At 43.9% G+C, this 14,861-nt stretch overlaps 1 protein-coding gene across 2 annotated transcripts in view; it reads left to right on the plus strand.

Annotated features, from left to right (window-relative positions):
* Window positions 1-4,326: 4,326 nt before the first annotated feature.
* The window catches only part of NCKAP5 (NCK associated protein 5), a gene marked incomplete at its 3' end in the record, with an annotated part of 888,017 nt that continues 877,482 nt past the window's right edge, over window positions 4,327-14,861 (plus strand). For both annotated transcript variants that reach the window (XM_080669006.1, XM_080669007.1), the window contains exon 1: window positions 4,327-4,458. In XM_080669006.1, coding sequence (XP_080525132.1) covers window positions 4,390-4,458 — 69 coding nt within the window. In that variant the 5' untranslated portion in view covers window positions 4,327-4,389. The remainder of the gene's footprint in view (window positions 4,459-14,861) is intronic.

Raw genomic sequence — 14,861 nt, forward strand, 5'->3', positions numbered from 1 at the left:
TCTGATCAAAACTAATTCTTATGGACTGAACTGGACCCCTAAAATTCATATGTGGAAGCCCTAACCCCCAATATTTGGCAATAGGATAGTTTTTTATTGATTTGAAAGAAAATCATCGATGTGAGAGAGAAATATTGATCAGTTGTCTCCCTAGCTGGGGATCCAATCCATAAGCTTCTGGTGTATGGGATAACACTCCTACCAATGGAACCACTTGGCCAGGGCTGGTGATGGAACCTTTCAGGAGGAGATTAAGGTTAAGCAACGTCTTAAGAGTGGGGGCCTTATTCAATAGGACTGGTGCCCTTATAAGAAAAGGAAGATACACCAGAAGCATGTGTGCAAAGGAAAAGGCCATGTGAGGACACAGAGCAGGCAAATGCAAACTAAGGAGAGAGCCTTATCAGAAACCAGCCCTGCAGGCACCTTGAACTTGAATGTCAGGCCCCCAGAACTGTGAGAAAATAAATGTTTATTGTTTAAGCCACCTTGTCTGTGGTATTGTGTTATGGCAGTACACGCTGATTAATATACTAAGCAAATCCCTAACTCATGAATATAGAGTCAGATGCCAAATTGCAAATTGTACTGAAAACATAACTTAACAAAAGATCGCCTACGTACATTTGCTGGTCAGCACATTCCTCTATAAGTTAACCTACATAGGAATCAAGTAAAATTAGAAGGTTGCTTGACGGTGGTCTCTGAGCAAGAGCGTTTATTGGATGATACAAATGACCAGTGTAATACCAAAATGTCGTTGGGGTGTGACCTACTCATTTGCCTTCTAGACCTGTAGTCCTTGCTGGTCATATGTAAATGTGGTACTCTTCTTCCCTGATGATACTGCAGGTGGGGTGTGTCAGCCTTCCTGGCTTTTCCTTCTTGGATCCCTCCCCTTTTCATGTTTACATAACATGGTTGCCACTTTTTGGGGGGTGGGGTGTTGCTTTGATCCTTTTGTGTAATTTTGATAGTTTCCATGATTGTTTCACGGTTTAACACATAAATTTTCAAGTTCTTGGGATGGGTTAGGTCACAGGGGTGGGCAAACTTTTTGACTCGAGGGCCACAATGGGTTCTTAAACTGGACCGGAGGGCCGGAACAAAAGCATGGATGGAGTGTTTGTGTGAACTAATATAAATTCAAAGTAAAGGAGCAGAGGGGAGACCAAGAGAACCGGATAGAAGAGCCAGATCCGGCCCGCGGGCCGTAGTTTGCCCACTGCTGGGTTAGGACATACACTTAGGCTGAAGTTTGGCCAGGACCCATGGCTGCAGTTATACTGCCTGTTGCCCTGGACTGTGTCCTTCTGATTGGTCAATACCTGTGCTGTGTCAGTTGATAAATGTTTTGAATGCCAATATCTACCTCTGTAATTGAAAACATAAACTATGAAAATAAATTGACCAGGCTAAGCTGTTCAATCAACCATCTACCTGGTAGACAAGGCTAATAGAGAACTGTCAAAAGGATCCCCGTTTCCCAAAATGACAGCCTTATTAGCCTATTATGGAGCATAAAATCCAGTCACCAGAGTTTCTCCTTAATGAGTTTCATCACATTTACCAGAAAAGGTAACCAATGTTCAATATTTAAAGCTTACCTACTATGTGTCACGCACTTCTCTTTCAATGGACCATCTCATTAATCATCATATCAACCTCACTATGAAGGTCCTACTATTGATTCCATTTTATAGCTGAATCAACTGAAGCTTAAATAGGTTAAATAATTTGTTTAATGTTATCAGCTAGTAAAGAGTAAAGTAGAGAATCAAACCCTAAGATTTAAACATTGTGTTTAGAACAAGCAAGTTTCCTTGGCCTGCAGGGCCCTGCATGATACAGTTGTTGCTTACACCTCAGCACTTGGCTCACATGTTCTCTTCCTAGCTTGCTTTGTTCCGTATTCTGGGACACACAAAATTTTCCCAGATCCTTCCCAGCAGAAAGACTGACCTCTCTACCTGGCATGCTTTTTACACGTATTTTTACATGGTTGGCTCCCACCTTTACCATTCTATTTAAAATATTCTCCCCTTCCACATGCTTGAAACCCTTACACCACCTACTGGGGATTATTTCCTTCAGAGCAGGTACCTATCATCATTTGGAGTTGTTTGTTAGCTTCTTTATTTTCTATAACCTCCCATTAGAATGTCAGGAACCTAGTCTGTCTTAGACATGGCTGGGTCATCAACATCTAAGTACTGAGTCCTCCCTGGTAGTTAAGAAGTATGCGCTAAATGTCAAAGGATTATCTATTGTGACTCATCAAACTCCATGGCTCTTTGGATTAAGATTTAGGAGGGCATGCTTTTGATTCAGGGGGAAATCTCAGTGTCTGATTAGTCTCTCTAGTTGGATTTATTATTACAGAGAGTATTCTGAGCTACCAGTACAGCCAGTCACTGAGATGAGGAAGGGGCTGCAAAGTGGGTGGGTCAGCTGAAAATGGGATGTAAGTCCCCGAACAAATTTTAGATGACTAGTAGTTTTGTCTATAGTAATAGTGTAGAGCTAACTTAGTTCTGAAAAAAAAAATGCTTCGGAGAGTTTGTTTTTAACTATTAGGCCCTATCAAAAAGCAACTATTAAGAACTTACTATATTGAAAGAATTAGCCTAGGTGATGATGGTGATTAATAAGGTAAGGCACCGAGGACTTGTATGAAACGGGAGAGAAAGAAATCATTGCCAAATGGAGTGACTAGGAAGGTATTGTGAAGGAGATGGGAGCTGAGCCAGGCGTTGGAGCAAGGGGAGGAATAGACCAGATGGAGGTGAGAGGTATGATCAAAAGCATGGTCTCAGGAATGTGCCTAGTGTGTTTGGGGTTGCGAAGACTGGTTGGCAGGAAGTATACCTTGAACATGATGTTGAAAAATTTGGATTTTATCCTGAATTCAGAATGAACTCCTAGGAGTTTCTGAGTGGACCAGTAATGAATTAAAATTAGTGTTTCTGAAAAATGAGAGAGAGAATGACTCAGATGGAGAAGGGAGCCTAGAGAAGGAAAAGGGGTCCATCAGCTTCCTGCAATTAACTATAATTTGGGCAGACTCTGTCTAGGCCACAACTGTCTCCACTCTCTTCCTGGTAGAGGAAACCAAGAAAAATAGGCCACATGCTGTGTGTGGTCTGTGAAGTAGAATCCCTTGCATCCTCTTCAGAGTTAGAGCAGTTGAGAGAGTTGTGAAAAATATTTATTTCCAATTTTATGAAAAGTGATTGGTATAGCATTTTATGAAGTTCAGCTCTTTGATATCAGCAGGACAATGGATTTGTGCAGATTGGGAGCATTTTGTGTGGATTAAGAGCATTTCTGTATCTCAAAGTGCCTTCTGAATTATCAAAGACATTAAATTATGTCAACTAGTATTTAAGGTTAACCAGTTTTTAATGTAATCTATAATGTATAATTATAACTGACATATGGGCAAGTTGTAAGTCATTACCTTTAAACTATTTTTTACATATATCATTTGATTGCTGTTGATTGCAGTTGAGAAACATGGATTTTTAGAGGCTCAATGACTTGTTCAAAGTCACTTGGCTAATAGGAAGGAAAGCTTGGGCTCAAACTCATTTCTCTTTAAGCCTTCTCCATCTTGGTGAAAATTGGGAGCTTGTGCTTAATACATACGACACATTCTTACTAACTAGAATACTTAATAATTCTAGAACAAGCAATCTCAGTGGAGTGCGGGGATGAACTATATCTCATATGGTGGAATGCAGTGGGTGTTCAAATAAATACTCATGGACAATAATGATGTCATCTACCATGTTTTCTAAATCAACTTGTCCCAAAGGACATGTATCTTATAATGTTCCTCAAATATGTTTAAATATTTTTAAATTTAATATTGACAATAATGTTCGTATTTCAGTTTTCCAACACTGGGTTTGGGGCTCCATAACTCTTAGTTATGGAGCGTGGTTTGCCAGTTTGATCTCATGGAATTTGCAGACAGCATCTATGTGCACAGAAACAGAATGGTGCTGGCTGATAGAGAGAGGGTGGGTGTGGAGCAAGTGTGGCATGAAATGGACTGTTTGCTTTTTTCCACAGTCTGCTGATTCGACCTGCAAACCCATTCCCCAACACCATGAGCAAAACCTTTAAAAACACAGGGGCCTCCATAAAGATGACTCTGACATTTGCAACCGGAGAGATCTTTGACATTGAGAGAGCCCAGTTCTATACTTATTATTTGGGTCTGGATATTTTTGGCTCCAATACTTATTCCTGGTTAGAAAGTTAAAAACAAGGGTTTAAATACTGTTCACATGGATAGTGAAAAACATGTTCACTTTTTGCAGTGACCCTGGAAACAGAGGGGGAATTCTTATAAATCACAAAGGAAAATAAATAACTTCACCCATGGAGGGAAAGAGACAGCTTGAGAAAAGGGACTTTGGAAAAAGGCTGTCTCTAGACAGCAGTCTTGTGGTAAGTACTAAATATTCATTTACCACTCTATATGTTTTGGCTGAAAATGCATTATTCTTTGACTGTTATTTCCTGAACCCTGTGCTTTTGAAACCTCTATTTCAGTTACCCCATTAGCAATATCCCCTGGGATTTTGTTTCATTTATTTTTTACTGAGTCAAAAGCCTGTAAATTATTGGAATGTTTGTATAGTGTCTTAATAGGCAAATGTCATAATCTGTCAACATTATATATAATTACATTAATTCCAGCCGAAATAGACTTTAACCTATACAAAAACACTACTGTACAGCTGATGCCAAATGCTGAGCCTATATATAGTCGTTCCATCACCCATTTATCTTAACTTTGGGGATAAGTTGAACAAGAATTCAATAGAGCTCCAATATTGAAGAGCGAAGAAACTCTGAGAACTTCTTAGGTATGTAAATGAGTTTAATTGTCCACAAACTTTCTTCTAAATGTTTTAATGCTGATGAGCATCATTCTTAACCATATGGTTGTGTTTGCTTTTGTGTATGAGAATCTGGTTATTTCAAGGAAATAGACTAAGTCCCTGATTTCTGAAGGTTGGCCACTCTTTAGCCTTTGAGCTCAAATGTGTGGGTCACCGCTTCCATTCTATAATGCATATGAACAGGGCAAGAACTCAAAGCTGGCAAGTCACTCCTTCCCCTTTTGCTCATATACTGAGAAGCTAGCTTGGTTCCTTCATTTGCTTATTGTATAGGGATGTGCTTTATTGATTGTATACTCCCAGCAGCTGGCCCGGACTTTGGATCAGAGTAGGCATCCCATAAAATACTAGTTGAACTGATTTATCAGTTGCACTTCTCCAACTCGGCTGCTGTAGATCTTACTCTGTCATTGTACAAATTAGCTGTTTACCCCAAAACTGCTGAGGTTTCATATCACAAACTGTTCAGACGTGAGTATCTAGGGATTGAGGAACTTTTGGGTCTAGTTCTTCTTTTGTTATTCGATGCAACTTCTGTATCTCTGAGGGCTGTGCACTGAGCAGCAGACCTTCAGAGGCTAAAAACTTCAATAGTAATTTAAGTTCAACTCCCAACGGTTATGTCCTCTCCTCATCTCTAGTGTCTTCTATCTCTAGGTAGAATATAGTGAAAATTGTGTGTGTGTGTGTGTGTGTGTGTGAGTGTGTGTGTGTGTGTGTGTGTGTGTGTGTGTGTTTATATCTATTCCTCTTGCAACTTATGGGGAATTAGGATAAAAAGATAATTTCTCAGCCTCTCCTTTGACAAAGAAAACACTTCTTTCATATCAGGCTGCCACTGGGGTCTGTCTTATGCCCAGGCAGGAACAGAGATGCTCATTTAGTGTGATAAGAGCAGCGCAGGAAAGATTCTCTTAACACCAAAATATCATCCTTGTTGATTAGTTCCTAAAGCCTAAATTCTTCCATAGATCCCAGAGAATAGGCAATGACCATATCAAAGCAGGCATGCTAAGCTATTGTCTTTCAGTAATTCACAGTAGCACTTACTAATAAAGGTCTTGGATCATTCCCAGGTGTCATCAGATGAGCAGAGTTTTGTGGAGGGAATTGGTAAACAAGAGGGGACAGAATATAGAGAGCTGGAATGCAGGGCTGGGTTGGGGCAAGTAGGGAAGGGGAAGTGGATTAGCGGGAAGGATTGGGTCCCTGAACATCAGAGAAAGAGGAAATAGTCTAAATGAAATCTTTGGCCACATTTATATTTTGCTCAGTGATAGGTTGGACTGTGAGCATAAATCAGAGCCTGTCACATTACCAGTGCTAGCGGGAAGCCCCAAACTAAGCTTGTGTTCCCGTTGGCATGTGGCACTACCCCAAGTCTTGTGGGGGCTATGAATCTGTGTTTTGACTTAGAGCATAAAAGAACACTGTGAAAATGAGAACTTGTTGCCTGGACCACCTAAGAAACTTAATCCTGTTCAATCTCCCTAAATGATGCTTGGGAGAGTTTTTACTCTAGTGAAATACCTTTCTTGTTTCCTAGAGGCAGATTAAGTGTTATATCTGCACGTGTATATGGGAAAATCCTAAAAAAGGATGTGGTCATCTGTGACCACATGGCCCAGTACATGGGGTGCTTGCCTGCTATTCAGTGTTATACTATTAGGCTGGGAGATGGTAATTTTCCCCTCTGTTTTAGTGTTGTGTTCCTTCCTTATATAAGATACTGCTGCTGGGACAATGACAGCAAGAATATTCTTTTGACTTGGTTCTTTGAGCATGAGACCCACTGAAAGTCCCTTGGATGAAATTTATTGTGACTGTCAGGAAGAGGTAGGAGGGGTTGAGATCAAAACCGACTGGCCTGTAGCCCTGACTGGTGTTGCTCACTGGTTAGAACATTGACCCACACACAGAAGGGTTAGGGTTTGATTCCCAGTCAAGGGCACGTGTCTGGGTTCTAGCTTTGGTTCCTGGTCCCTGGCCCCTGGCCCTGGAGCATGCCGGAAGGAGCATGCCGGAAGCAACCGATTGACATATCTCTCTCACATCTCTATATTTTTCTCTCTTGCCCTCTCCCTCCCTTCCACTCTCTCTAGAAATCAATGGGAAAAATATCCTCGGGTGAGAATTATTAAAGAAAAAAAAAGAAAAAAATTCACTGGGCTATAAAGGACTTGAATCTAAGACATGGCCCTCCTTTAGGATCCATGCTGAAATCATACAAATAACTAGGCAAGAAACACACAGGGATGATTGTAGGAAAGGGTGGCTGGGAAATATAAGAGAGAAAAAAAGGGGAAACACATCATATAATTCCCAAGGCATGTTTATTTTATGATATTTTTATAATATTTTTTTATTTTTAGAGAGGGATGAAGGGATGAAGGGAGGGGGGAGAGAAAGAGAGAGAGAGAGAGAGAGAGAGAGAGAGAGAGAGAGAGAGAGAGTAAGGAACATGAATGTGAGAGAGACTAAATTGGGAATGGTTTATCTAGTCCCCTCACTTTGCAGAAGGAGTAGTTAATACCCAGCAAAGTTCAATGCTTTTCCTGAGGTCCTACAACTAGGATACAACCAGGAGTAGAATGGCAGTTTCCTGCCTGTTTCTTCAGGCCTTTATCTCTCACTGTGTGTATGATAGCCCAGTAAGAGGAGAGGTCCTTTTGGAAAACTGACCAGAGGAAAGAGAAACATTAAATCCTTCAGCCTTGAAATCCCCGCGTGTCATGGTGACCTGTGTGTAGGACAGTGAGAAGGCCCAGAGGTAATTTCCAGTTTCCACTTTTGCAGGAAAAAATTCCTCATAATGGACTGTGAGAGTAAGGTACTATTAACTTCATTACACTCTTTATTTTACATCTTTATTTTCAATCAAATCATGAAGTGTGGAGTAGAAATTATAGCTCCCTTGCAGCAAGTTACCATTTTTAGGCTGGAGGAACCACAGAGTGCAGAGACTCACACTCAGATTCTAAAACAAACCTCCAGTGGGGGAAGTGAGTTTGTGGTTCTTAGTCACAATTTTGCTTTCAGAGCATGATACAGGGGAGGGAGGGTGTGAGTGAGTGAGTGTGTGTCTATGTGTGTGTGTGTACTCTGGTAATGCTGAGCTATTCTTTGATGTTGATGATTTTTTACTTGATAAATCATTCCTTTTAAGAAGAAAGTGACAGGTAAGTGAAACTGAAATGAGAAATTTGTTTCAATGTGGGGGGTAAAGATCCGAGAGCAAGAAAAGTGACTGCAAGTGTGCCTGCCCAGTGGGAGTGTGCAAGCAGCTGCATGTCCCCGCCTAGTAGTCTTCTCTCTGAAAACAACAAAATCACCCTAGAAACTGAGGCTTCCCTTGACCCAAAGCTGTTCAGCTCACCTCAGGATGATTTTTGATCAGAAAAAGTCCACATTTCACACTGTGCTCTTTTATTTGCAGGAATCACTCCCAGGCTTCCTATGCAGCTATTTGACACATGTCTCTGTGATAACATAACTGCTGAGAAGGCTGGGGAGTGCGTTATCTTTTTTACCAGCTCACGTTTCAATGGCAAACATTCTCTTTAATTTGGGGAAAAATTACCTTTTGCTTTTAAGCACAGATAGGAGTAGCAGTTTCTCTTATGAATGATGAATTCTTTCCTGGTGTCCCCATTCCTTTCTCCCCCACTGAAAGGAAAACAAAACATTGGCCATGCGCGATCCTCAGCTGTGACGGCAAGGCCGGTTGATGGACTTCCAGAAGCAGGAAAGGCCCCAATTAGGCCCTTCAGTTCATCCTTCATTCTCTTGACAGTTTACATGCAAATCATTAGAGTAATTAGGCCTTCCACAGCACACATTAATTAGACCAATCAGCACGGGTTTTGGAAGTCTGCTTTATATTGAGGTGCTTTCGTAGCTGTGGGATGTGCTGGATAGTTGCCACTGTCTCCTCCAGATATACCCCATCCCCTGTTCCTGGCTGTGCACCCCTGGAGGAGGTAGCACAGGGATCTTATCAAAAGGATCTTTGGGTTTGTGGCATCTGGTTGGGTTTGGCCAGTGGAAGGACCTAGCAGGATATCAGTGGTTGGGAGGTGAAAGAGGTCAAGGTCACTGTTTTCCTGCTCTCTGCCTGCCTGGTCGTGGGCCACAGTGACTAGACTCCTCTACCTATGGTCACAGTGTTTATTGGGCGACTCTCTGGCACAGCCCTGGCTGCAGCCATCACCAGCCCTTCTGTGTTCTGGCCCTTCTGTCTCCCCACATGCCTCAGGCTTCTGGGCACTAATGACTTCGGGTGCTACCAGCCCATCACATGTTGGTTTGCTTTAGGTCTGCTCACCTTTATTGAACAATTCCTTACTGATTCTCCTCAACTAGATGCATTGAGTGGCCATCTCATTCCTGCAGGGTTCCCCTGACTAATAACAGGAAATATCCCCAGGGTATGGAAGCTGACCCAATAAGCAGGAAAAGTAGTATATAACGTGGAGGAGGCAAACTGTGTGCTGCTGACAGGGCTAGGAGCCGGGATCACGGTGGGAGGCAGCGAGGAGGCTCCATGAAGGAGCTGTCGTTAGAGCTGTGCTTTGGAGCAATGGAGAGAATTTGGTAGGCGAGGTTTGGGATGTAAGAGAAGATGCAACCCAAGGATATTGTCCTATATCCCTGGTGACAACTAATTTTATTGCCGAATTATTTTTTTCCCAGGGAAACGTCCTCCTTATATCAAGTTTTGATAGTTATATAGGTCAACGTGACTGAGCCAGAGATGGCCAGGTGGCTGTCAGAACGTTCTGTCTGGGGGTGTCTGGGAGGCGTTTCTAGAGGAGAGTAGCATAGACTGAGTAAAGGTGACCCTCACCTATGTGGGTGGGCACTATCTCATCTGTGAGGGCCTGCATAGAGTATACCAGCAGAGGAGGGCAAGTTTGTTCTCTGCACGAGCTCCCACATCTCCTGCCCTCAGACATTGGTTCTCCTGGTGCTTGGGCCTTTGGACTTGGACTGGGACTTACACCTGGTTCTTAGGCCTTGGCATTTGGATCGGAAATATACCACCAGCTTTCCTGGGCCTGCAGCTCACAGGCAGATTATGGGACTTCTCAGCCTTTCTAATCACTCAAGTCAATATCAAAGCAAGGGTCAGCAAAGTCTGTAACAGGCCCAACAGGAAATGTTCTAGGCTCTGCAGGTCAAATGAGCAGACACAGCTACTCAAGTCTGTTCTTGTAGAGGAGAGCAGCCACAGACAGTACATGAATAAATGGGTGTGACTTATGTTCCAATAAAACTTTATTTACCAAGGCAGGCAGCATGCTGGATTCTAAGAGCTCCGTCCACAGGAGGGAAATGGGAAACTTGATAGTGCACTTTTCCTGAGTGCTGACTCTGAGTCATGGCTTGTGTCCACCCTCAGGACATGCAATCTGTCCAGGCAGGCAAAGGAACAGGTTTGGGCTGTTACACAAAGATGCATGGACCCAAGTCGCAAGAGGTTGAGCAAAGGGAAATAGTTTAGAAAGCTCAAAACTCACGGAAGCTTTTTCTAAACACAAAATAGGGGCATGGTGAGTATTGCTCGGTGCAGCCAGTAGATTATGAAAACTAAGGGGGGAAAAAATCTAAGTTTTGTAGTGCTTCAGGCATGCTGTAGCCTTTACTCTCTGGTGCTGCATTTAGACCACCCTCACCATGGGGATGCTTGATGGAGCACAGACTACAGCTTGCTAGGTAAGGTGTCTAGCTATCAAATCCCAGCTGCCCTTGGCCCTTTCTAATGCTTTGCCCGTTTTTCCTTTGTTAGATTACAAGAGGTTCCTTTTATCTCAGGGGGGAATAGTATCATTATACTTAACCTGGTAATTAATTAACAGGGAAGGAACAAAGGGAGGACCAAATATAGATGCATGCCCAGTAAAGTCTGGGTCACGTAGGAAAGATACGTACCTATCAGTCACACCTGGGAGCAGGTTATTGGCCAGAATAGGTGTGGCCACTGCAAGAGCATGAAATCCGAGCTATATAAGCTCCTGAGCAAAGGAGTTCCCTCTCTTCCTCTTGGTTTCCTTGTTGCAGGGGTGTACTCTCACACGCCTGCATTTGCCCACATGGCTCACAGCGATGTCGACCCCACACACAATGGAGTGATGGACTGTGACTAGCCTGATGCTACACAGGACCCAGCTCCACCAGGGAATGGTCACTCTGTACACTGGCTTTGCTTTTAGCTCTGCCGCATCCCTAGCTGCATCTTTTCCAGAACTGGCTTAAGGGGAACTGGATTTTGCAACCCAAGGATGTAAATCCACGCAAATAAAGCTTCCTACCCCATCTCATTGTCCCATGGGGGCCTCTGAAAATTCTTTAAAATATATTTTTTATTGATTTTTAGATAAAGAAAAAAAGAAAAAGAGAGAGAAACATCACTGTTAGAGAGAAACATCCATCGGCTGCTTCCCACATGCACCCTGATCAGGATCAAGCTTGAAAACGAGGCCTATGCCCTGACCAGGAATCAAACCAGCAACCCTTTGGTGCATGGGACAGTGCCCAACCAATTAGTCACACTGGCCAGGGTCCCCCAGGAAATTTTTATTTCAGCAGCACCCCAAGAACCCCACTCCCACTAGCAATGGAGAAGTTCCACCTGTGCAATTGTCCGATAACACTACTCCATAAAGTCTGGTATACTCAGTGCCCCTGACTCTTGGACAGCTGCCCTGTGCAAAGCCTGGCCTTTGTCCTCTGGTGTCAGGTTTGAGATTTCCCAAGGAAGCATCAAGGGGAGGAGGGTCAGTAACGAGAGGGAGCTGCTTATCCCACACTGCGTCACTGCCCCTGACAGGCTGCTAGTCCAGCTGTTCCCTACAAACCCTAAGAGGAACGGAGACCCTGCCCTGGAGCCAGGGGTTGGGAGGTGTGGTGGTGTTTGAGGATCCAGCCAAGGCCCCTTTGGATAAAAGCAGCAAGTGTAAAGCAGACCCACTTTAGCCTGCGCTAGCAACCTTCCCAAAGTGAGGTGCCGAATCTTTCCTGTTCTCCCCGGAAAGTGGAAGTGGCAGAATTAGAAAAGTGTCCGATTCCTAAGTGCATGTTTACCCAGTGAATCCGCCCACCAGCTTAGCTGAGTCCATCATGGCAGGTCAGGAAAATGCTGGAGAAATGTCCTGTCCACCTGCCCTCCAGCAGTACAGGTCCCTGGGGACTATGGATGGCGTTGGGGCAGGTAGGCTGACAGAAGGCAGGGGAGGCTTGGCCAGGTGGGCACAGCCCACAGTACCTGGTTGCTAAGGGTCGTAATGGGGCTCTGGACAAGCAGGGAGAGATCAGAACCCAAGGAGAACAGTGCTAGGAGGTGTGAGCAGCACCCAGCACCGCCACTGAGGCCAGAGACTGATGGGGGCAGGCCAGAGGAGCAGAAGCAGAACACATCCAAGCAGTGAGCATGGAGAAGGTCAGCAGTGGGGCTGAAAGTCTAACATGGAAGCCATTTTAGCAGACAGCTCAGCATGTTCAGGCAGAGAATCCAGCATTGAGGTTAGATAGGAAGGCTTCCTTCCCTGAGAATGTTTTGAGGTTTGCTCTGTGCCATGCACTCTGCTCCATGCGTTAGATGGAAACTGTCACTTAGTACTTACGACAGCCCTGTGAGGTGGAACTCTGTTCCTATTTTACAAAGGAGAAATCTGAAGCTTAACAAGTTAATAACTTCCTCAAGGCTATAGAACTGGTGAGTGATAAATCTGGGATTTCAAGGCGGGTCTGGCTTCATACCACCCTGGGAATGCGCAGCTAGCAGCTTGGAGGCAGAAACCTTTCCATTCCAGTAACGGGAGCTCCTCGCATGGTGCTTCCCAGTCTTGGAGAGCTCCAGCCTCAACAGGGCTGGAGGTTTACATGTGGATCAGCATGGCGGCTGTGCCCAGCTTACCGATGAGAGAGGCCAGGTCTGATTTCCCAGAATAATTTCAAAGGAGGTGGGAGAGGAAGGCTTTACAAAGAAGAACGATTATACATGTTGGAACTTGGTCTAGGCCTGATTTCTGGTCCTGTGCTTTTATTCTGATTAACCAGATCTTGAAACCAACTTCTATAGAGATTCAAGTTTATTATAATAGTAGCATATACATAATATATAATGTCTGTAATTTTATATTTTTACCCACATGAGGACTGAATGTATGAGGTGGGATTACTGACTAGAGTAGGAGTAGAGTAGGGGGGAAGTGGCACATCCAGAGTATGGCTAGATGTCCCCCAGCATGTACTTTGGCTCATCACTTGAGTGATGGTCCTACCAGATGGCCGCGCATTGTCTTGGCCGGGCCACTGGCAACGGAAGTGGGTAAGGAGCCAGCATCATTTCCCAGGAGGAGATTCTCTCCAAATTGCCATTTGTTTGCTCACCACTTGCAACTGGTGCTCCCTCCTCTGATGTCGCCCGAAGGAATGTCTGCCTGCATTGTGGTGATGGCTTTCCCCGATGATGCTTCTCTCCCCTTCTTTCTTCCTTCCTGTCATCATTGAAAATAAGCCAGCCTGCCATCATAACCATATCTCCCTGAGTTCTGATTACAATGCCCTTTCCTCTTCTGGACTTTGTCACTGCATTTAACACTGTCATACCTGTCTAGAGCAATTTCTCAATCAAGGCACTCTTGACATTCTGAACCCTATATTTCTTTCTTTATTATTATTATTATTAACTATTTTTATTATTATTACTATTATTTGTAAGGGGACTGTCCTGTGCATTGTGGGATGTTTAGCAGCATCCGAGCCTCTACCTACTGGATGCCATTATCACCCTCCCCTAGTTGTGACAACCAAAAACCTGTCTCCAGACACTGCCACATGTCCCTTGGATGGCAGCATCAGTCCCAACTGAACTGAACTGTATGCTCCCAGAGGACATGAGCCATGTCAGACTCACATTTGTGTCCCTAAAGTCTGACCCATAGAAAACACTCAGTGAAATGAATAGATGAGGAGTGAACTGAGCAGTGAGTTCATGAGCTGAGTACATACTAGCAGGTGGCACTCAATATGGAGTGAGGGGAACTACCTGGAGAAGGCACCAGTGGCTTGTTGGGAAGGTTGGAGCGGGTAGATGACACCCTGCTCTTCAGCTTTGTCCAAGGATGATTTTAGTGTGTATGTAGACTTTTACATCAGAGATTATTAACATGATATCTGGATCCTCTTGAGTCCCAAGGTGTTTGATACATCTATGAAAAGACTCCAGAGGTTTTGACTTCTTTGAAATATATTGTATTAGATTTTTTTTGTATGCATATGTGCATTTTTCTGGGGATCAAGTCCATAGGTACAAGCAGATTCTCAAAGGTATCTGTGACCCACCAATGTTTAGGTAGCTTTACCTTCCATTATCTAGCAAGCCTGGCCCATAGCACCTGAACACAGATGGCTTGCCTTGCCCAGGTCACAGGCCAGGATCTCAGCAGCACCTGCTCATCTGTATTCATGTGGCTGCAGTGAGTGCTGTCACTGGCCTCAGGTGCAGCTCTGTGCACATGTGAGGTCTCAGAAATCAAAATAGGAACTGGAAACATTTTGCAAGCCTTTTGCAAATGCTGTTATTGATTAGAGATGAAATGATGTTGCTTCTGTAGCAGAAGTAAGTATAAATGAGCAGAGATATTTGCTTGGCATGTTCTGTGTTTTCTTAGGGCTCAGAGATCAGAGATCTGCTTGGCATTCTCCTGGTGTCTCACCACTTTTCAACAATGGGACTCATCAGATCATACAAGTTTCCATGGCAACTGAGTTTCTTGCATCATCCTCTGGCTATCTTAAGATTGTCCTGTGGCAGCCTTTCTAGTGCTTTGTCCATAACAAGAGGTAGAATTTTCATCGATTCTTTGAAAGCTGCTCCTCGAACCCAGTTGGCACTTGGGTGTTCTCAGTGATGGGCGCCTGCTCTTCTTTCTGGAGTTCCTA

The sequence above is a fragment of the Plecotus auritus genome (genome assembly GCF_963455305.1).
Source record: "Plecotus auritus genome assembly, chromosome: 5".
Classification (NCBI taxonomy): Eukaryota; Metazoa; Chordata; class Mammalia; order Chiroptera; family Vespertilionidae; genus Plecotus; species Plecotus auritus.